This window comes from Tamandua tetradactyla, chromosome 12 (genome assembly GCF_023851605.1).
Source record: "Tamandua tetradactyla isolate mTamTet1 chromosome 12, mTamTet1.pri, whole genome shotgun sequence".
Lineage (NCBI taxonomy): Eukaryota > Metazoa > Chordata > Mammalia > Pilosa > Myrmecophagidae > Tamandua > Tamandua tetradactyla.
In genome coordinates, this window is record NC_135338.1 from 99,193,049 (window position 1) to 99,217,138 (window position 24,090).

General features: G+C 43.0%; 1 protein-coding gene across 4 annotated transcripts in view; it reads left to right on the plus strand.

The window, feature by feature from the left end:
- The window catches only part of ZNF592 (zinc finger protein 592), a 56,193-nt gene that overhangs the window by 12,114 nt on the left and 19,989 nt on the right, over nt 1-24,090 (plus strand). The window contains exons 2-6 of one of the 4 annotated variants that reach the window (XM_077124299.1): nt 1,690-1,798; nt 2,164-2,306; nt 2,569-2,627; nt 11,315-11,398; nt 19,515-21,771. In XM_077124299.1, coding sequence (XP_076980414.1) covers nt 19,534-21,771 — 2,238 coding nt within the window. In that variant the 5' untranslated portion in view covers nt 1,690-1,798; nt 2,164-2,306; nt 2,569-2,627; nt 11,315-11,398; nt 19,515-19,533. Of the gene's footprint in view, nt 1-1,689; nt 1,799-2,163; nt 2,628-11,314; nt 11,399-19,514; nt 21,772-24,090 lie in introns of all 4 variants that reach the window. The other 3 variants (XM_077124298.1, XM_077124297.1, XM_077124300.1) reach the window with 3 other exon arrangements.

The following is a 24,090-nucleotide window of genomic DNA, read 5'->3' on the forward strand; positions in this document are numbered from 1 at the left end:
GAACCTCTAATCTAGAACAGTGTTTTCTCATCTTGAACTTACAACATCTGAAGGTGTGTCATAATTGTGGCAAGGGTTATGGTGAAATGTGCCATGTGCAGTGGCACCTCGGGAAGATGAGGTGTTGTGAAATCTGAAATCTGCTCTCCTAGTGCAGGGTTCCCGAGTGGAAGGGCAGCTTGGTCCGTGGGGGCAGGAAGGAGCCTGGTCTCTAGTTTTTACTCAGCCACTCACTGGTTAGTTCCTTGTGAAATGCGCATAGTGTTTTATAAACTGTAAAGTTCATATAAATACAAGCGTGAGTATGCGATTAGGGTGACATTGGTCAGTGAAGCCTGATGGTCAGGTTTTTCAGCTCCTCTCTGCAGCCAGACTGCATACAAGAGACTGCCTGAATAACCTGGCAGGGCCCAGCGGCTGGAGCAGGCAGTATTAACCTAGAGTAAATAACCAGGCATGCTCGCGGGAGCGCTGGAGGACTTAACTATTGGACCTTAGACCTAACTCCCACCTAACCCTGCCCTTGCGACTTTTGTCCCCACTTGGACAGCACAGTGTCTGCTTGTTAGTTTACATTTTGAAAGGTCCAAAATAAGAAAAGAAAAAACCTCAAATACACAAAAAAATTTTCTTTATTTCCCTTCTTAGAATTGGGTACTGGGCCCTTCTAAATTTTTCCATTAACATTGTTCATATCTCTGTTTAGAATCCAAAAATGTTGTCTGTCAAAGTGAAGACAAAAAAATGAAGTCAAGTGAAGGAATGCACTATTTGAGAATGGAACATTATCATTAGAAGACTTTTTATTCTATCATTTTGTGGGGACATGTACCTGATGGAATATTAACCAGTGTTTCTCATTCTTGGCAAATTGAATCTGAATCTCTGGGGCTTGTGGCCAAGCATTAGTAGTTTCCAGTGTTCCCAAGGTAACTCTAATGTCTGCTACAGTTAAGACCCATCTTCATTTAAAAAGATGGGTTATTTTTTTTCCCTCTTCTCATCAGTTGCCCAGGTCATGCCGCTTGCCTGCGTCCCTCTCAGCTGTGCCTGTCCCCAGCTTACCTGCCCCCTAGTCCTGTCCCTGCTCCCTGACCGCTTCCTCGGCGTCAGCAGGCCTCCTGAGCCTTGGAAGATGAGTTGTGTCATGAACTGGGTTTTAATCACCTCATTTCTGTAGTCAGCTTGATGCTTAGGGACTATGTAATCTGCTAGGGTAGGGTAGTCTGAAAAGTTTTGAGGCGCAGTTTACTGGCTTCTAAGGTTGATGGTTTAATATTTAACATATGCGTTTGCTATGTGGCAGGCAGTGCTGTAAGAGCTTTACAGATATTAATTTATTTAATCTTTTCAACAGCCCCATTTTACACATGGGGAAACTGAGGCACAGAGGTTAAGAAATCTGCCTAAGGTCACGTGTCCTCTAAGTAATAGAATTGGGATTTGAATCCAGGTTCAGTCTGTGCCCTAAACTACACACTGTGATAGGGGAAGGACCGGAGATCTAGGACTGGGAGAACTCTTGTCTTTGGTTGCATTGGGGTCTGCTTTGAATTTATGGTTGGAGATTTTCCTCAGAATCTGATTTACACGTGGATTACTATTATTACTTTTTCAAACTGTCTTTCTTTACTTTGGCTTTTATCATCAGTCCCATTAAAAAGCATTTTGTTTTTCTTCTCTCTGTAGGTGGAGTTTGGAGAGTAGACCATGTGCTTGGGTAGAAGTTTTTCCTTCCTCTGCAGCTCCTCGCCCTCAGCGAAGTGCACTGCGCCCTTGCTTTGAGAGCCTCCCTGAGGTAGGATGTCTGGGCTGACCCATCTGTCCCAAGAGTTTGGACACAGATCATTCTTTCCTTCCTTGATGGTTATTTCATTGGATGCAGAGGGCCCACTGGCCATGGGCTCAGCCCCTTTGTGTTGAGGCACACAAATGTAGAGGAAATAATGTGAAAAACCTCCAGGCATTCCTCAGCCAGCTTCAACAGCTATTGCTTGGTGGCCCGTCCTGCTTGATTTGTGTACTCTCTCCCTGCTGTCTGCCTCTTGCCCTGAGCTATTCTGAGGCAAATCCCAGGCATCATTTCATTTTGTCATAAATATTTCACTATGTGTCTTAAAAAAGATAAGGACTCTTAATATTCCTTTCTGTCTGGTGTTGAAGGGCTCTTAAAGGTGTTCCTGTGGACGTATTATCCCTTCCCGTCCCCGTGGGCACCTGGACATTGCGTCAGTTGCCACAGGCCGGGGTTGCTGACCACCCCGAAGTCTGGTCAGCCACAGTGCAAGAGCCCACCCAGATCCTTGGTGAGAGTGAGAGGAAGAGGGTTCTGAAGAAGGGGAGAGAGAAGGAGTGGGAAGAAAAGTCGTTGCATGTGTGAGTGAGAGAAAGAAGAGAGAGACCAAGAGAAGGGGAATGAAAGAGCAGAGTGGCTGCGAGTAACTTTTTTTTTTTTTTGAAGGGGAGTAACTTTTATCAGCCTCTTAACTTATCAGATCTTCTGATGATCTGAGGGAATTGCAGAGATACCCCAAGACTAATATAGCATGTTCCTTGTGTCTCCCCTAGATCTTTCAGTTTTGGAATCTTTGGGACTGTAGTTTGCATCAGAGCCATCCAGTGTGCAGGTACCAGAGATGGACCTTCTCTCTTTGTGGGGTCCTTTGCTCAGGGAATGCAGGCTTTGTTCCCAGGTCTGAGACTGCTGGCTTCTTGCTTAAATCTTCCAAGAGATGACCCTTTAAAAAGTTCAGTGGGAGGGACCTCTCCAAGATCGTGGGTGAGCAGGAAGAGTCCTGTCTCCTTTTTTTCTCAAGTCTGTGGGTCTGGTTCCCCTCTACAAAGGGCAGTGCCAGTTATTGCTCAGTTCTGTTTGCAAGCAGTGAAAGATAAAGGGGGTACATGTTACAAAGTATGATTTTGTGTCCAAGTTCTTAGCTCTGTTTAAACTTTGTTGCCTATGCCTCATTTCCACCTTATTGCCTGTTAGCCTTACAGTCTTACATAAACCCAACTCCCCTACATTCTAGCTCCTTTTCAAAAAAAGCAGTTTTATTGAGATGTAGTCACATACCATACAGTCCATCTAAAGTGTACAAATCATTGGCTTTTAGTATAATCAGAGTTGTGCAATAATCACCACAATTTTAGAACATTTTCTTTACTCCAAAAAGAAAACTCCATACCCCTTGGCAGTCACCTCTCAATCCCTCTATCTTTCACTGCCCTACATAACCACTAATCTAATTCTGTCTCTATAGATTTATTTATATTTACATTTTATATAAATGGAATAAAAATATTTAGTACTTTTTTTCTGTTTTTTTTTTCACCTAGCATAATGGTTTTTTTTTTTTTTAACTTTTTTACTATATAATATAACATATATACAAAACAAAGAGAAAAAGGCAATAGTTTTCAAACACTCTTCAATAAGAAGTTACAGGACAGATTCCAGAGTTTGTCATGGGCTACCATACCATCATGTCAGATTTTTCTTTCTAGCTACTCCAGAACAGTGAAGGCTAGAAGAAATATGTATTTCTTACAATTACTTTTTTTCTCTTTTTTTGTGAAAAATAATATATATAAAAAGCCAATGAATTTCAAAGCACAGCACAACAATTAGTTATAGAACAGATTTCAGAGTTTGGTATGGGTAACAATTCTGCAAGTTTAGGTTTTTATTCCTAGCTGCTCTAAGATACTGGAAACTAAAAGAAATATCACTATAAATGATTCAGCAGTCATACTCATTTGTTAAACCCTACCTTCTCTGTTTAACTCCACCATCACCTTTGATCTTTCTCCCACTCTTTAGGGGTATTTGGACTGTGGCCATTCTACCTTTTTCATATTAGAAGGGCTGTCAGTAATAAGGGGTAAAAGGAGATGGAACTAGCTGATGTTTTGGAGAGGCTGATCCCTCTAGATTTGAGGACTTATCTGGTCCAGGGACCCATTTGGAGGTTGTAGGTTTCTGGAAAGTTACCTTAGTGCATGGAACCTTTGTAGAATCTTATATAATGCCCTAGGTGTTTTTTAGGATTGGGTGGAATGGTTTTGGTTGGGGGTTGGCAAGTTATAGTAGGTAGTAATGTCTAACTGAAGCTTGCATAAGAGTGACCTCCAAAGTAGCCTCTCTACTCTATTTGAACTCTCTCTGCCACTGATACTTTATTAGTTATACTTCTTTTACCCCTTTGGTCAGGATGGCATTGTTGATCCCATGGTGTTAGGGCTGGACTCATCCCTGGGAGTCATCTCCAATGCTGCCAGGGACACTTTCACCCCTGGATGTCATGTCCCACGTAGTGGGGAGGGCAATGATTTAATTTGCGGAGTTAGGCTTAGAGAGAGAGAGGCCACATCTGAGCAACAAAAGAGGTCCTCTGGAGATGACTCTTAGGCATACCTATAGGTAGGCTAAGCTTTTCCACTGCATACATAAGTGACACAAAAGCAAGCCTCAAGATCAAGGGCTTGACCTATTGATTTGAGTGTCCCTAATGCTTGACACAGTATCAGGGGTTTCCCTGGTGGTAAAGGTTAATAGCTCATATATTTTCTCCCATCCCTCAAGGAACTTATACCTTTTGATTATCTGCTTAACATATTCTGGGATATATCCAGGCATTACATTAAGCTATACAGGATTAAAGGTCCCCATTTTTATTCTGGGCTCCCCGTGTTTTGATTGCTTAAATGAGCTATCTAGACAGCTTGAGTTAGATTATGTGCTACATTAAATGTAAGTTGTGGACAAAATTAACTTTCTTCCTATGGTCTCAAAGAGTAGGTGAGGGTCTAAAATATACACAACAATGTCTTCCTTACCCCGTGTTCTGAATTACCTTAATTCTGACCTGATTACCTCTGTCCTTATCTCTGCGTACCAGGTTATACATATATAAAGCAGCCTCTAAAAATCCAGATAATAATTACCACTCCAGATACAGTGTGACTGCTAGAAAAGCTTACAGTCTAGGCCCCTGTTTTCTTATAAGCAGTTTCTAAATGAGACCATACAATAATTGCTCTTTTGTTTCTGGCTTATTTATTTATTTATTTTTTAATTTTTTTCTTTTTAACTTTTTTTATTAATTAAAAAATTAACATACAAAGCATTAAGATATCATTCTGTTCTACATATACAATCAGTAATTCTTAATATCATCACATAGTTGCATATTCATCATTTCTTAGAACATTTGCATCAATTTAGAAAAAGAAATAAAAAGACAACCGAAAAAGAAATAAAATGATAACAGAGAAAAAAAAGATTATACATACCATACCCCTTGCCCCCTCACTTTCATTTACCACTAGCATTTCAAACTAAATTTGTTTTAACATTTGTTCCCCCTATTATTTATTTTTATTCATATGTTCTACTCTTCTGTTGATACAGTAGCTAAAAGGAGCATCAGACACAAGGTTTTCACATTCACAGAGTCTCATTGTGTAAGCTATTTCATTGTTCAATCATCATCAAGAAACATGGCTACTGGAACACAGCTCTACATTTTCAGGCAGTTCCCCCCAGCCTCTCCACTACGTCTTGAACAACAAGGTGATATCTACTTAATGCATAAGAATAACCTCCAGGATAACCTCTCGACTCTGGAATCTCTCAGCCATTGACACTTTGTCTCATTTCACTCTTCCCCCTTTGGTCGAGAAGGTTCTCTCAATCCCTTGGTGTTAATTCTCAGCTCATTCTAGGGTTTTTCTCAGTCCCTTGATGCTGAGTCTCAGCTCATTCCAGGATCTCTGTCCCACGTTGCCAGGAAGGTCCACACCCCTGGGAGTCATGTCCCACACAGAGAGGGGGAGGGTGGTGAGACTGCTCAGTCATGTTGGCTGGAGAGAGAGGCCACATCTGAGCAACAAAAGAGGTTCTCTTGGGGGTGACTCTTAGGCCTAAATTTTAAGTAGACTTGACCTATCCTTTGTGGGGTTTAGTTTCACATGAACAAACCCCGAGACTGGGGGCTCAGCCTATAGCTTTGGTTGTCCACACTGCTTGTGAGAATATCAAGAATTCAACTTGGGGAAGTTGAATTTCTCCCCACTCTCACCATTCCCCAAAGGGGGCTTGCAAATACTTTTCCAGTCACTAATCTAATCACTCTGGGATTCATCGGGGCATCACTCTGGACAAACCAACAAAATCTCATGTCCTACCTGAGATTCCAAGTACTTATGACATTCAATCAAACTATCTACATGAGTTATATTAGGAAATGCTCTAGTCAAAATATAAATTTTGTAACAAATAAGCATTTTTTGCTTTAGTCTCACACATAAGGTGACATTTTAAAGTATTAATTATCATCTATTTTCAGCACCCTGCAATAATGACATTCCTTTGTTCTTCCTCATGCAAAAACATTTTAAAAATTTGTACATTGTACATTTCACTATTATTATACATTCTAGGCATTCCTAGATTATACCATCTCGATCTTTACCATCTATCTTTCTTTCTGATTTCATTTATGTCCCCGGCCCTCCTCCATCTATCATCGTCACATGCAGCTTCATTCAGTGTTTTAACATAATTGTATTACAGTTAGGTAGTATTGTGCTGTCCATTTCTGAGTTTTTATATTCAGTCCTGTTGCACAATCTGTATCCCTTCAGCTCCAATTACCCAATATCTCACCCTATTTCTATTTCCTGATGGTCTCTGTCACCAAGGAAATATTCCAAGTTTATTCACTAATGTCAGTTCATACCAGTGAGACCATACAATATTTGTCCTTTTATTTCTGGCTAATCACACACAGCATAATGTCCTTAAGGTCCATTCATGTTGTTACATACTTCATAACTTTATTCTGTCTTACAGCTGCATAATATTCCATCTTATGTAAATGTCACAGCTTGTTTAGTCAACTGTCTGTTGATGGACATTTTGGCTGTTTCCATCTCTTGGTAATTGTTAATAATGCTGCTATAAACATTGGTGTGTAAATGTCCATTTGTGTCCTTGGCCTCGTGTCCTTTGAGTAGAGACAGCATATAGATGGGTCCTGTTTTTTAATCCATTCTGCCAGACTATATCTTTTGATTGGAGTGTTTAATCCATTAACATTCAGTGTTATTACTGCATGGGTAGTACTTTCTTCTACTATTTTGCCTTTTGAATTTTATCTGTCATATCTAATTTTCCTTCTTTTTACCTTTACTCATAGTCTTCCTTTCTACACTCTTCTCCACACCTCTCTCTTCTGCCTTCGTATGTCTCTAGTGTTCCCTTTAGTATTTCTTACAGAGCTGATCTCTTGGTCACAAATTCTCTCAGTGATTTTCTGTCTGAAAATGTTTTAATTTCTCCCCTCATTTTTGAAGGACTATTTTGCTGGATATAGAATTCTTGGTTGGCAGTTTTTCTCTTTTAGTAATTTAAATATATTATCCCACTGTCTTCTCGCCTCCATGGTTTCTGCTGAGAGATCTGCGCATAGTCTTATTGGGCTTCCCTTGTATGTGATGGATTGCTTTTCTCTTGCTGCTTTCAAGATCCTCTCTTTCTCTTTGACCTCTGACATTCTGATTATTAAGTGTCTTGGAGTATGTCTCTTTGGATCTAATCTCTTTGGGGTACGCTGCACTTCTCGGATCTGTAATTTTAAGTCTTTCATAAGAGTTGGGAAATTTTCAGTGATAATTTCCTCCATTCGTTTTTCTCCTCCTTTTCCCTTCTCTTCTCCTTCTGGGACACCCACAACACGTATATTCATGCACTTCATATTGTCTTTCAATTCCCTGAGTCCCTGCTCATATTTTTCCATTTTTTTTTCCTATAGTTTCTGTTTCTTGTCGGATTTCAGATGTTCCATCCTCCAGTTTAGAAATCCTATGTTCTGTCTCTCGAAATCTACCATTGTAGGTTTCCATTGTTTTTTTCATCTCTTCTGCTGTGTCTTTCATTCCCATAAGTTCTGTGATTTGTTTTTTCAGACTTTCAGTTTCTTCTTTTTTGTTCTTTCCTTGCCTTCTTTATATCCTCCCTCAATTCATTGATTTGGTTTTTGATGACGTTTTCCATGTCTGTTCGTACATTCTGAATTAGTTGTTTCAGCTCCTGTATGTCATTTGAATTGTTGGTTTGTTCCTTTGGGCCATATCTTCAGTTTTCCTAGTGTGATTTGTTATTTTTTGCTGGCCTCTAGGCATTTAATTACCTTAAATAGTTTATTCTGGAGATTGCTTTCACTTCTTTTATCTAGGGTTTTCTTGCTGGATGAATTTGTTGTTTATCTGTTCTTTGACATTCCGTTAAGCTTTATCTGGACCTTTAGCTTAAGTTTTGTTTACTAGAAGAGAATTTTTCAGTTCTTGTTTTCTTGTTTCTTGCCCTGCTTGTGTGGTGCCTTTCCCCCACATACACTTAGGAGGGTCTACTTAGATATTATAGACCCCAGCCAGATTTTCCCAGACCAAACTGGCCTCCTATCAGGAGGAAAGAGTCACCTGCGTCAGTTTTCCCTGAGGGTGAGACCCAGCAGGTTGAAAGACTTTCCTGTGAAGTCTCTGGACTCTGTTTTTCTTATCCTGCCCTGTGTGTGGCACTTGTCTGACTGCAGGTCCCACCAGCATAAGATGATGCGGTACCTTTAACTTTGGCAGACTCTCCCTGCTGGGGGCTTGGTGGAGACAGAGGAGAGAGGAGAGGTTGTAGGCTGGTTTTAATGGCTTCAAATTACCAAGCCCTGGGGTCTGAATTCCTTGATGGAGGGATTCCATCTGAGTTGGGCTTCACCTCTCCCCTGGGGAAGGCACAGGCTCCAGACAAGCCCCCAAAAGAGCTCACTTCTGCCTAATCCTGGGGCAGTTGCAGCCTGAAAAGTCCTGCTGCTGTATCCAGAGGCGGTCAAGCCTTTGTAGATACACAGCCACAAAAACCCCTGTTTCCTTCTTTTTTCCCCCCTTTTTCTGTCAGTCCTGTCCCCTTGGTGCCAGGGCAAAAATGAGCAACCTCTGCTTTGATCAGGTTCACCTAAGCTGGGGGCCTATTTTTAGTAGTCAGAATTTGTTAATTAGTTCCACAATTGGCGTTTGATTGTGCCCAGTCCCTGCTGCTGGTAAAATCCTTTCCTTTCCCCTCTGGGAAGCGGCCTGTGGGGGAGGGGCGCTGGCTGCCGCAGTTTTGGGAACTCACAGTTCGGGGCGGTGCTTGCAGCCGGTCCAGCTGGTCCAGACTGGGGTACACTGTGTGTCTGGTCACTGACGTGGCCCCAGGAGCTGTTCTGTACTGTTTCTGGTTATTTAGTAGTTGTTCTGGCGTTTCTGGCTTATTTTCCTTCACCAAATGTTCCACAGGCTCATTCACAATGTTGCATGTCTCATGAGTTCGTTCCTTTTTGTAGCAGCACAATATTCGATCATATGTATACACCATTGTTCACCAATCTACTTCTCAGTCAGTGCATCCTTCAGCCACCTACATTCATTCGGCATCAGGTATAACGTCCAAAGTCCTCAGTCCATCAACACTCTCAATTTTAGATGATTTTATTGTTCCCAAGAGAAAGATAACCAATCAACACACCTTCACCAAATTGGAAATCTAAACCTCCCCTTAACTCTTGTCCCTCCCCCCATTATTTACCCCTGGTGTTGCTGTGGTAGTGCTGATGCTTTCCTGTTCAACACATCCCTTAGCATGCAATAGCCGTTTTCTCTCTATATCCTAAACTTATGTTGTCCGATATTAGTATAGCTAGTCCTGTTTTCTTTTGATTACAACTTGTGTGGAACATCTTTTTCCATACTTTCACTTTTAATCTATTTGTATCCTTGTGTCTAAAATGAATCTCTTATAAGAGCCGTATAGCTAGATTATATTTCTTAATCCAGTCTGCCAATTTGTATCTATTAATTGGTAAGTTTAGTCTATTAACATTTAGAGTTATTACTGCAAAGGTGTTTCTTGAATCCCGTATCTTATCTTTTGGATTTTATTTGTCAAATCTGTGCCTCCTTTTCCCTCTATCTCTTTTTATCCTTTAAGTTACCTTTACTGGTACTTTTCAATTCTGAGCCCTCCTACAGACCTCCATCTCCAGTTTTTTTGTTTTTGTTTTTGTTTTGTTTTTTCAACTGGCAGAATTCCCTTTAGTATTTCTTGTAGGGCTGGTCTCTTGTTGACAAATTCTTTCAAGATTTGTTTGTCTGAAAATTTTAATCTCTTCCTCAGTTTTGAAGGATAATTTGGCTGGGTATAGAATTCTTGGCTGGAAGTCTTTCTCTTTCAGAATCTTAAATATATCATACCACTGCCTTCTCGCCTCCATGGTACCAGTTGAGTAGTCTGAACTCAGTCTTATGTGGTTTCCCTTGTATGTGGTGGATTGTTTTCTCTTGCTGTTTCCAGGATTTTCTGCTTCTCTTCAACATTTGACAGACTGATTAATATGTGTCTTGGGAAAGGCCTATTTGGATTTATTCTATTTGGAGTTTGTGGGGCTTCTTTGATTTGTATATATATGTCCTTTAGTAGGATTGGGAAGTTTTCCCCATTATATCCTCAACTACTCTTTCCCTAGTCCTTTACTCTTCTCTTCTCCTTCTGGGACACCAGTGATCCTTATATTTGTGAGAATTAGATTTTAATCTACCAGGTTTGAGATGCCCTGTTCGACTTCTAAGTGGAGATATAAGTCTAGAATTAATAATTTAGTGAATGTCTTTTGACGATTATAAAATAGTAGGAGGGCAGGCAGTGGTGGCATAGTGGCAGAGTTCTCGCCTGCCATACTGGAGACCCGGGTTTGGTTCCCAGTGCCTGCCCATGCAAAAAAAAATTAAAATAGTAGGAGAGGGAATGCTGACGAAGAAATAAATATAGTAAAGGTGGAAAATTGTGCCTTGAGGAGAAACAAATAAAGTGAAAGGAAGCACCAAAGGGAGATGAAGGAACGTTTGACAAGGACAGGCAGAGCGAGCCCTTTCGTGTTATTGCCTGTGGGGGGTCCATGGCCTTGCTGAGCCTTCAGTGGCACCCATGGAACTGGGGCTGTGGGAATTTTAAGAGTAGGGTCTGCGCCTTGAAACTTTGTGTCTTCACTACCAGGCATAATTCTTGGCATTTAGTAAATGTTTGAAGGATGAACTTCCCCTTTCTAAGTCTGAGCTCTCCCTGTATAAAATGAAAGGACTGGGTTAGATTAGTGCACTGGGATCAACTGAGAAGCTTTTAGGAAATGCAGAGGCCAGGGGTCCATTCCAGACTGAGTCGGAATTTCCATGGGTGGGGCCTGGGAATCTGTGTTCTAAAGTCATTCCCCACGTTTTTCTTTTGTAGTCAGCTCAGCAGCAGTCTGCAGACGGGCCTTTGGAAGCCACTGGACCAGAGAATTTCTGAGATCCCCTTCAGCTCTAACCCTCTGTGAGTCCTGGAATGCTTGCAGTATAATTCTATCCTTGGGAAATGGGAGTTTTGGTTGAGAAGCTTCCCTATGGATGAGAAATATCTTGGGCAGGCCAGGCAAGGTTGGTGCATCAGCTGGATCCAAACCAGGCAGATTTGGAGAAGGTGGGAGAATGGCTCTGAGAGGGGTGGGAGCAATGACAGCTCACTTGCCGGGGGGGTCAGGCAGGTCAGGTCCTCAAAATAGAGGTGGAAGACATGAGCTTAGCTTCGGAGTAGCTCCTTTTCTGATTGGGGAAACTGATGAGAAAGCTCATGATCCAGATTACTGTGGGATGTGCTGCCATAGAGGAGGGGCCCAGGTATCAGAAGAGGAAAAGCACGGAGGAGGGGTTGGGTGGTGCTGCAGTGTTCAGACGATGCCAGAAGGAGGGGACCCTGGAGTTCAGGTTTCGGGGGTGAGGGGAAGTTCTTAGGCAGATTCCTGTTTGGGGCCCCGATGGCGTTGGGATGTCAGGTATTCTTTCCTCGTTCGGAAGAGCTCAAGTCCCTGAATGTGAGGAAATCTCAGAACCCTAGTGTGGTTAGGAGGAAGGTGCCCTGTGGGGGTGGCTGGTGAGACCAGGCTCAGGAGGTTGTACTCTGTCCTGAAGGTTTGCACAGGAGAGTCTCTGGGAGCAAGCGCGTGCTCTGCAGCAGCTGTTCTGGCAGAAGGGCTGCGACCACGCCAAGGAGAGGACAGGTGAAAACGTTGCTTAACCTGGCTTCTTTAGGGCAGCTGTTTTCTTGTATGCTGATGAAAGTCTCTTTGGGCAGCTCTTAGCTGATGATTAGAATACCAGGTGTCTCATGAAATGAAAGAACCGCTGGCCCGTTCTGGACAGCTGTGATTTGGGGTGACCTAAACCTATGAGCAGCTTCTGTGTATTGTGTTCAGGCAGGCAGGGATTTGTATATGGTGGAGAGTCTGTTTGTCCACCTCAGGAATGAAGTTTTATGCAGAAATTCATTAGTTTTGGATTAATTTGCCTGACCGTCCTAATCTAGCCTGTTCAGGGACTCATAGATGCTTAGACTTAGTTCAGTTTTACGTATTAAACCAGGTCTGTGTGAGGTCTTCATACAGGAGACTAGTGACAGTATAGGGGTTGTAAACCAGTTGTCATGCGCTCAGTTCTTTGTGATGCCCCAGTATAGGGCTTCGTTCTGAGTCTGGAAATGTGGAGTTCATTTTCAGTTTCCTTCGATCCGGCCAGTGTTTTGCTGAGCTCCCTTTCGTGGGCAGACTGCTGCCCGTGAAAGCAAGGTCCTTCTCTGAGCGTCGTTCCTGCTGAGGTCTGGGCTGAGCTCCCTTTCGTGGGCAGACTGCTGCCTGTGAAAGCAAGGTCCTTCTCCCAGCATCGTTCCTGCTGAAGTCTGGGCTGAAGCTTCTGCAGGACCCCAAACTTGCTTACTTCTTCCTCACTCTCTCCTCTTGCCTAGCTTCCATTCCTGATACCAAACATTTTTCCTACCTGACAACTCAGACAGTATTTTCTTCTGGTCTCAGGTTCCGCTGAGTAAGTTTTCTTTCTGCTTCTCCCTCTTTAATGTCACACAGCTTGAGTTTTTCTTTGCTCTGTTGTCACCTGGGAGGCTCCTTCTAAAATAGGCAGCTGAGGGTAACTCTGATTTACCCATTTTTAAACTCTTAACCATTATAGATCATAATCAAATGCATATTATTTCAGTAGATAAGTCATGTGAATCATTTGGGGAGCAGGGTAAAGAGTTCACCCACAAGGTTGTTTTACAGCATTCATCAATCCATCGATCCATCCTCGTAGCCTTCATCCAACAAATAATGGATTCAAGAAAACTCAGTCTTGTCATCTCACTGTCCACTATTCCTTACATCATGCTGCCTTTCACTTTCATTTTATAAATCTGTAATATGCTAATTGCCTCCTTGTCTTATTAACTATCCTAAATAGAGGTCAGATTTTTCTTGATGCTTCTGGAATGCCTCTACCCTTTGATGTCCTGTTACCAAGCTAATATTCATCTACTATTACTGAGCTTCATGTTGGCAAGAAAAATGGATGACCACATTTAGTTGTTTGAAATTTGAAGGCTTTGGTGCTGAGGAAAATAAAACTCATGGGTTAAGTGACAATCCCTTGCTCTTACTTCCTCAGAGCCTTTTTTCACTTCTAGATATGAATAAGTGTGGACAGTACTAGTAGATTCCTATGTGTGTGTGTGTGTTTAACTTATAACAACTTCAGTACATTTTGACTAATGACTAAAATAATCTTGCATTTGGCTGTACCTTTTATTTCAAACCTCAAAATGCTGCCCTCCCCTTTTTAGTATTTTGAGATTTGGTGAATAAAACTATACTTCAGTTATGCTTTCCCTTTCCCCCTAAATCTTTATCTCTCCAGGTTAGAATAGAGTTCTAAATTTTTAGGCTCTCATTGGGAAGCCCCTCTACCCACTGTATAACTTTAATCTAATTTCTTGGGACCTCGCTCAGGTCGTGTATGTCTTTCTTAAGGTGTGGGCAACCAGAACTGCACAGCCTTTGTAGCTGTGGACATGGTGACTTTGAATAAGGGTAAGATCACAAGTTTTATTTTGCTACTGATGTCCTTTCAGATAAAGCCCAACACTTTCTGTGCCTTTTGTGATGAAATGTGCAGTGTCGTGTCTCAGGAGAGCAGTCTAAGCGAATGCCCATGCCTCTTGAAGAGTTTAACTTGGATTCCATTATTCTACAGTTATACTTAGAGTTGCTTTTCCTTAAATGTTCCTTTATGTTTGTCTTCACTGATGCTCATTTGCCGTAATTTTGCCTATTTATACAGCCTCATGAGAACTTGCTGTCTTTTAATTTCACATTTTGATTTCTGGAACAGCTTTAAGGCAGAGTTGGAGGTTTCACTCTGTTGTTTCAACAAATATTTATTGAGAGCCCAATAAGAAATGCACTGATGAATGAAGAACCTTAGTGCCTAAAGTTCTTCTGCTAGATCACTGAGCCCAAAGCATTTTGGATGTGAGACATCCTTCATAGCATAACTTTTTCCTGGGTCCTTATTCAGTAGTAGTGTTTTAAATGGCTGGTAATTGATAATATATCTATGTGTCTGTGAAGTTGAGTCCCTGAATGAGTTAGGAACCATCGTTCTAGGTAATTTGTGAAAGCATCAAGTTCCAGTCCACATTCCATTTTCATGATTCCCCATCAGTGGCAAAAAATGACATGAAAACACACACACTCACAATATGCATTCTGAGTTCTATGGGATTCAGGTTTTTCCATCGTTGTGGTTGAAATCTTGTCATTTAAACACTGAAGAAATTCTGTCTACCAGTTCTACCGTAATCACGTTGTTTTTATCCCCTCAAAGAATGCTAACAGTCTCATCAGGCAGTTTTCCATTTCAGAGTGAAGATGCCCTCTCTCCTTCCCTCTCTTCCCAGCTGATTGTATTTGCTTAAATGTTTGGTGAAATTTCCTGAGTGAACTAGTAGACCCTGGAATAAATGATGGGAATATATACATGACTTTTTTTTTCTTTTTCATTCCCAGAATTTCCCTTGAATAGAAACTTATCCTGAGAGAGGTTATGACTTCAGTATGTCAGTTGTGGAGTTGTCTTCAGGCATAAGGCCTGGTACCTGATGTTGTGCAATTCCCGGGTCTCCACTCTGCGACCCTGCCATGCCTGGTCACTGGGCTGATCTCCACACGTCTGAGCCCCCCTTGCCTGCATCAGGCTGGCCACTGCTGAGGGCCCCACAGTGTGCCATGGGTGTGGGCAGGGCCACGTGTCGCTGCCCTGGACAAGGAGGGCAGCTGCCTGTGGTTTGCTCTTCCAAACCTCTTTTGCATGCTGCTTTCAACAGGTTACAGACACCGCTATGGCTGAGGCTTTTTATTTTCATTATAACATTTATTTTAAGTAAATGACCCCCTGGATTTTGTAGCTGACATTCCCCTGCTGAGTCATGCCATCTGTTTTAAGAATCCTTATATTAGTGATTTTTAGAGTTCTGGGTAAGAGGCTCCTCAAATTTTTCTGGTCTGCCTAATTTAAACTTCTTTCTTATATATTAAAATGTAATTTAACAAGTTTCAGTTAGAAATTGCTACCTACCATAACTTGCCAAACCCCAACCAAAACCATTCCTGCCAATCCTAAAGAATACCTAGGGCATTATATAAGATTTAGCAAAGTTTCCATGCACTAAGGCAACTTTCCAGAAATCTACAACCTCCAGATGGGTCCCTGGACCATATAAGTCCTGAAACCCAGAGGGCCCAGCCTCTCCAGAACATCAACAAACTCCATCCCTCTAACCCATATGATAGCCCCTTCCAACACGAAAAAGTTAGAATGAACATAGCCCAAATACCCCTAAAGAGTGGGAAAAAGATCAAAGGTGCTGGTGGAGTTATACAGAGAAGATAGGGAGGTTTAATAAACAAGTATGATTGCTGAATCATTTATTGATATTTCTTTTAGTCTCCAGTATCTTAGAGCAGCTAGAGGTAAAAACCTAAAATTGTGGAATTGTAACCCATAACAAACTCTGAACACTGTTCTACAGCTAATTGTGATGAGCTTTGAAATTTATTGCTTTTTTGCATATACAGTTTTTTTTTATTGGATTTTTATTTATTGGTTAAAAAAATTAACAACAAACAAACAAAACATTAAGATATCATTCCATTCTACATATATAACCAGTAATTCTTAATATCATCACATAGTTGCATATTCATCATTTCTTAGAACATTTGCATTGATGTAGAAAAAGAAATAAAAAGACAGCAGAAAAAGAAATAAAACGATAACAGAAAAAAAAGATTATACATACCATACCCTTTACCCCTCGCTTTCATTTATCACTAGCATTTCAAACTAAATTTATTTTAACATTTGTTCCCCCTATTATTTATTTTTATTCCTTATGTTCTACTCTTCTGTTGATATGGTAGATAAAAGGAGCATCAGACACGAGGTTTTCACAATCACAGACATATATGTTATTTTTAACAAAAAGAGAAAAAAAGCTTAAATGTATAATTTAATGCAATTATACGAGCAATACAGATTTATAAATTGAAGGTACAGATAATCAGAAAAGAAAATTTCATCTGTTTAGATACTTTTAAATTTTGTAATATTTTAGCCTTTTTCATATATATATATGTATGTACTACATGTATTTAAATTTTGTTTTAAGTAGAGATTGTACTGTGTATACATTTAGTATTCTTTTTTTCTCACTTTCTATTAGGAACTTTATCATAAGCTTAAATATTGATCTATCATATGAACTTTAAATAATGCCTAGTATTTAATTGTGTTGATGTACCATAATTTATTGAATTGATTCCTATTCATTTCATTTTTTTTTGTTATAAATAATGATTATCTGCACAGAAATTTTCATGTGGCTCTCTATTTCCTTAGGGTCTGAAAGTAGAATTATTGGACCTTTTGTATGCATTACTAAATTGCTCTTTACATAGATTGTATCCATGTATACTACCTTCAGAATGCTTATATTGCCCTAGGTGTTCTTTAGGATTGGCTGAGATGGTTTTGGTTGGGGTTTGGCAAATTATGATAGGTAGCAAGTTCTAACTGAAAGCTCGGCTGGCTTTTAAAGCTCATTGGCTTTTAAAGTCTTTAGCTTTGATATTTAAAATCCTTACAAAGATTTTTGCTGCTGCTGATGTTGAACTGTCACACCACTTACTAGCTCTGAGTTTCCAGGCTAAAGACACCTGACCTTACTTCTCCTCATTCTCAGCCAGCCCTGGAGATTTCCCTTTGTGGAGGACATTACTTTCTCCTGATGTCACATCTCTGCTCCAAGTCCCTGTGACTTCATGTTAGACCGTAGCAGGCTCCCAGTTACTGCTGGCACACACCACCGCTCCCGCCCCTCCCACACACGTGCTTTCCCTGGCCTCCCAAAAGGGCCAATCTATTCTGCCCTTCGCCCTCAGTTTTCTTTCCCTGAACTGTTCGGAATAAGGAAGGGAGGAAGAGAAAAAAGGAGAAAGAGAGGAAAGAAAGAGCAGGAGTAAGTTTATAAAGCAAATATTGCACAGGTGTTTCCTTACAGCAATGATCAATTGCCTTGTGTAGTTTGCCCACTTGGTATTGGAAGGTCAGTGCTTTCAGTGATGGCCAGTGTGCTCCCCTTGCTTATGGATTCTAAAACCTTCTATTCTAGGAGACAATCATTTGTTCTGTCCCCAAATTTTACTTGTTATTCTAGTAAAGTATTCTGCCAACCCGTGCTTAGGTAATTGGTATTTCACTTTAATATTACCCACCATAATTAGGCGATTTCCTAATGGTGAGGGGAAAGGTATGTATTTTTCATCTTTTATGAGAATTCTTAAGCAAAAGGATGTGATTTTTGGAGGGGTGGTGATGATAGAAAACAAATTTGCAAACCTAGTGATCCCATGGGCCAGTGACAGATATATTTCTGCTATGCCCCCTGTTCCCCTCATATTTGTAAGTGGGGCTTTCTTTATTTTCCCTTTTTTAAATTATAAAAACAATCTATCAGTACAAAAAATATTTGGAAACAAAATAAAACAACTCACCAATAAGCCCCCCACCCTGCACAATTTTCATTTAAAAAAATCTTGGCTCAAGTGAATATTTAATTCTACATTATTATAATCAGTCTGCCAACATTTCAGTATTAGATTTTTTTAACTTAACACTGTAAGTAATTTTCCATGTTGCTGTGTAAATTTTGTAATTAGGTTTTTAAATAACTGCATAATAGTCCATTAATTCTTTAAGCATTCCCTGTTGTTAGACATTTGGATTCTTTTGATATACATGTCTCTCTCTTTTGTGCTGTTTTAATAATGTTGCACCATATGATTTTGCAGTTAGATTTTGGGAATTATTTTCCTTACAGTAAATTTCTGGAAGTCGGTTTCCTCGATCCATTTGTTGGGTTCTGTGCAGCTACCATATTGCTTTCTAAGAAAGTTGTGCCAAAGTTTCAGCAAAAACATATGCATATGAGAAATATGCAATCTGGCAAGGCTCTGGGATGCTGTAGCAAATGCAGGATTTAAGGACTGAATAAGGGAGATAGTGGGTTGTTTTATTTTCCCCCTTCCCTATAGGAGGCATGAGCCAGCCAGCTTCATGTTTCATGTAACTATGAGTGTTATAATAATTTCCTAGTGAAAGACTTCTTTCTAGGGTCTTGGGTTTCCTCAGTTATAATAGTTCTCCATCTCTGCTTCCCCAAATCACAAAGGAAACAGGTACATTTTCTTTTCTCTGTGTATTAAATTAAAATAGAATTTAGGGCTTTCCTAAAACCTTCCTTTGGTCGATTTGATAACCCATGTGGTGTTTTGAGAGTCATCTTGCCCTCAGATTTAACCATCCATTCACCCACTGATAACAACCTCAGGGTGACAGTCAAGGGATCAAGAGCATCTGCTGAATAGAGGAGTAAATAAACAAACAAATCAAAACCCATAAACCTAGGGGATGCTATAAATCTCCTAACATTTATTCATGAGACAGTTCAGCACAGATCCTGGCAATAGCAAATCATTTGGGGTTTGATTGAATTCATGCAGCAGACTACAAAGTTGTACAAAGTTAGTGATTAATTACCAAGAGTAAATGAGCAAAGGAAGTTATAGCTAAGTCTCAGGTAGGAATCAGACGCTTTCTAAAGGAAGGTCATGCTGAATCATGCTTTTTTTTCCCCTTTTTTTAAGGGCTAAGTGATTGGCTTTTTGCTAGTGTACAAGATGATTTTTCCTGAGGATTTGAGGGAGTATGCCATATGTGTACCTTCTTTCTAGCTGTGTAACCAGCCAGGAATTTCCAAGTAGTGAGGGTTAGGACCTGCCAGGCCGGTTTGTAGCTAAATAGAAACTTCCCTCTTCCCTCTACCTCCCCGGAATTTGAGAAACTTGTTGGGGTAAAACTTATTAGGTGTGTGTGCCCATGAGGGTTCTGCACATGTGCGCTGCCTGTGTGTCGTGCGCTAGTGTGATGGGTGTGCGATGAAAATAATGCTGCACAGAGTCTGGTGGCACCTGGTGGTCACTGATCCTGCTGTGTTTCTGTTACAGCCCCCGCCATCGTCCAGCCATGGGGGATATGAAAACTCCAGATTTTGATGACCTTCTGGCTGCCTTTGACATCCCAGACCCCACCAGCCTTGATGCCAAGGAGACCATCCAGACCCCCAGTGAGGAGAGCGAGAGTCCCCTCAAGCCTGCAGCCATGTGTATGGATGAGAGCATGTCCTTGTCTCACTCAGGATCTGCCCCAGACGTGCCAGCTGTGAGTGTCATTGTTAAGAACACCAGCCGGCAGGAGTCATTTGAAGCAGACAAAGACCACGTTGCCCCCAGCCTTCTGCACAATGGGTTCCGGGGTCCGGACCTGCCTCCAGAGCCCCCCAGCATGGGACACAGCTGTGGGAAGTTTGACTCCACTTTCATGAATGGAGACAGTGCCAGGAGTTTCCCTGGCAAGCTGGAGCCACCCAAGTCAGAGCCATTACCAACCTTTAACCAGTTCAGCCCAATCTCCAGCCCAGAACCCGAAGATACCGCCAAAGATAATGGGTTTGGGATGAAGCCCAAGCACTCTGACAGTTATTTCCCTCCCCCTCCTGGGTGTGGGCCTGTGGGCAGCTCAGCCCTGGAGGCTCTGGGCAGGTTTCCAGTCCCAGAGCTGCATATGTTTGATCACTTTTGCAAGAAAGAACCGAAGCCAGAGCCCCTGCCCTTGGGGAGCCAGCATGAATGTGGGCGGAGCGGGCAGAAGGTGGTAGATCCTCACAAGGAGTTGGACGCCAGCCCGTTCTTTGGGGAAGCTCTAGAGTTCAACAGCCACCCCAGCAATAGTGTTGGAGAGCCCAAGGGGCTTGCACCAGATCTCAGTCCCTGCTCGTCTGTCCCCCCTAGGCAGCGTCTGAAACCAGCGCATTCTAAGCTGTCCTCTTGTGTGGCAGCCTTAGTGGCCCTACAGGCCAAAAGAGTGGCCAGTGTCACCAAGGATGATCAGACTGGTCACACAAAGGATCCTTCAGGACCCACTAAAGAGGGTTCTAAAGGCAGCCCCAAAATGCCCAAGTCACCAAAGAGTCCCCGGAGCCCTCTGGAGGCCACTAGAAAAAGCATCAAGCCACCCGACAGCCCTCGGAGCATCTGCAGTGACAGCAGCGGCAAGGGCTCCCCTTCTGTAGCTGCCAGCTCTCCACCAGCAATTCCCAAAGTCAGAATCAAAACCATTAAAACATCATCAGGGGAAATCAAACGGACTGTCACAAGGATCCTACCAGACCCCGACGATCCAAGTAAGTCCACTCTGGGGTCACCTACGGGAAGTGCCATGGCCGAGGCCCCGAGCGAGCTGCCAGGGGACGAGGTCACTGCTCTGCCTGTGGAGGACTTTCCTGAGGTGGGCACAAGTTCAGGGAGCCCCCGTGGTGATAAGAAAGGGGAGGAGAGCATGACCAAAGCCAGTGACTCTTCGTCTCCCAGCTGTAGTGCTGGGCCCCGGGTCCAGAAGGGAGCTGCCTTGGGCTCCCAGGTGGGCAGGAAGCAGCAGCCGAGCACAGCACTGCAAGGCTCCCCCCCAGCCCCCGCCAGCCTTCTGCCCAAAGCCGTGCACCTGGCCAACCTGAACCTGGTCCCCCACAGCGTGGCTGCGTCCGTGGCTGCCACGTCCTCGGCACAGAAGCGGAACCAGGCACAGCTCACACAAATGTCAGTGCCCCTGGTCCACCAGGTGAAAAAAGCCGCCCCCTTGATTGTGGAGGTCTTCAGCAAGGTCCTCCACAGCGCCAATCCCGTGCCCCTCTATGCACCAAATCTCAGCCCCCCCGTGGACAGCAGGATCCACGTGCCGGCGAGTGGGTACTGCTGCCTGGAGTGTGGAGACGCGTTTGCCTTAGAGAAGAGCCTGAGTCAGCACTACGGCCGGCGCAGCGTCCACATCGAGGTGCTGTGCACGCTGTGCTCCAAGACCCTGCTCTTCTTCAACAAGTGCAGCCTGCTGCGGCACGCCCGCGACCACAAGAGCAAGGGGCTCACCATGCAGTGCTCTCAGCTGCTGGTGAAGCCCATCTCTGCGGACCAGATGTTTGTGTCAGCACCTGTGAACTCTGTGCCACCAGCAGCCCCAACCCCCTCGTCCTCTCCCAAACATGGCCTCAATTCGGGCGGCACCAGTCCTCCTCCTGCTCTGCCACTCTACCCGGACCCCGTGAGGCTCATCCGGCATGGAATCAAGTGTCTGGAGTGTCACAAGCAGATGCGGGACCACGTGGCCCTGGCTGCACATTTCCAGAGGACGACAGAGGAAACCGAGGGGCTGGTAGGCAGATCCTCTCTCTGAGGGGTGTGAGGCCCTGGCGCACGTGGGCTCCATGCCTGGCCACAGGGGTGGGGAAAGCCCGGCCACGGGGCGGTGGAGGGATCTCGTGAGTCCTTGGGGAGGATGTCCGACTTGGTGGTTGGTGAGCCGCCTGACTGTATCGGCTTGGTGATTACTGGGAAATGCGTCCTGCCCACAGCTGAGCGGGCACTGAAAATGTAGCGAGTGTGTTTACGGCTGTACCCCATCTTCCACCCAGCTCCCATTCCACTGGGCAGTCAGAACAGTGGTCGCAGGCCCAGGGGAGGGTCTTCCTGGGTGTTCTCCTGCTGGTCTCTGGTGGGGTCAGCACAGTCTTGGCGTGCTCCCAGAGGCTTGGGCAGAGGGAGGTGAGTCATGGCCTCTGCTCTTCAGTTTGTATGTCTAATAACCGTGCTTTCAATAATTTTCCATGTGCTGTTGTTTCTGCCCACGGTAGACATGGGTGCTTTTTTTTTTTTTTTTTTTTAACTCTTTCCGGTTCTTTTATTTCACAGAAAAATAGAATTTTATAGCTTGGAGTAAATTTTAGGACTATACACTCTGTTCCCTAACTGAATGTCTCTGTTTTCCAAAGCTAAATAATTTCATTTTGGATCCTAATTTAATTTTGCTCAAAATTTAGTGCTATTACCAGAAAGAGAGTAGTTGAAAATAGCTTTTTTTTAAATTGTGAAAAATAGCATACAAAAAAGCAATAAATTTCAAACCACACCACAATAATTTGTTTTACAACAGATTTCAGAGTTGAGCATGGGTTACAGTTCCACAATTTTGGGTTTTTCCTTCTGACTGCTCTAAGAAACTGCAGACTAAAAGAAATACCAATGTAATGATTCGGGAGTCATACTCATTTGTTAAATCCTATCTTCTCTATGTAACTCCACCATCACCTTTGAGCTTTCTTTCACTCTTTAAGGGCATTTGGGCTATGCCCATTCTAATTCATACTGGAAGGGTCTGTTGGTAATATGGGGTAGGGGGATGGAACTAGCTGATGTTCTAAAGAGGCTGGCCCCTCGGTATTTTAGGACTTATTTTGTCCAGGGACCCATCTGGAAGTTGTAGGTTTCAGGAAAGTTACCCTAGTGCACGGAACCTTTGTAGAATTTTATATAATGCCCTAGGTGTTCTTTAGAATTGGCAAGAATTGTTTTGGCTGGAATTTGGCAAGTTATGATAGGTAGCAATGTCAAACTGAAGCTGGTATAATGAGAGTGCTCTCCAGTGTAGCCTCTTGACTCTATTTGAACTCTTTCAGCCCCTGAAACCTTATTTGTTACACTTCTTTTCCCCCTTTTAGTCAGGATAGAATTGTTGATCCCATGGTGCCAGGGTCAGGCTCATCCCTGGGAGTCATCTCCCATGCCGGCTGGAAGTCTTTCACCCTTGAATGTCATGTCCCACGTACGGGGGAGGGCAGTGGTTTCACTTGCAGAGTTGGGCTTAGAGAGAGAAGGGCCACATCTGAGCAACAAAAGAGGTCCTCCAGAAGTAACTCTTAGGCACACCTATAGGTGGGCTAAGCTTCTCTGCTACCTACATAAGCTTCACGAGAGCAAGCCTCAAGATCTAGGGCTTGACCTATTGATTTGGGTGTCCCTAAGGTTTGATACGGTTTCTCCGGTGGTAAAGTTTAATAATTCAATTTTTTTTCTCCCGTCTCTTAAGGACCTTTGCCAACACTTTTTGATTATCTGCTTGGTATACTCTGGGATGTGTCCAGGCATTGCATTAAGCTGTACAGGATTAAAGTCCCTCATTCTTACTCTGGGCTCCCTGGGTTTAAATGATCTATCCAGATAGGTTGAGTTAGATTATGTGCTAAAGAAAATTTAGGTTCTGGACAAAATAAACCTTTCTTCCTTTGGTCTCAAAGAGTGGATGAGGTTCCAAGGACATGGCTGCTTTTACAGAATCCTTTTGGGCGAGCTGCAGTAGGGCCAGCTGCAGGCCTGATAACGAAGAAAGCAAGGTAGACCGAACTGAGGGCCCTTGGGCGGAGGCTTTTCAGCTGCTCTGACCACTCCAGGAAAGCAGTTACTCTTGGTTGTCTGCTCTAAGTCTTGGTGGTGTTTGATGAGCTCTGGTTTGTGTTTTTTCAAATGCATTCTGTGCTGGAAATCCCTCTGGCACCCTGTGCTGGCTGTCTGTATTAGCAGGGCCTAAGGGAAGCAGGCCTCCCTCCTCCGCCAAGGAGTTCTCTTGAGGATGCAGCCTGGTCCACCCTCACCGCACCTCCCTATGCCTGGGCTGCAGAGGCTGTGGAGGAAAGCAAAA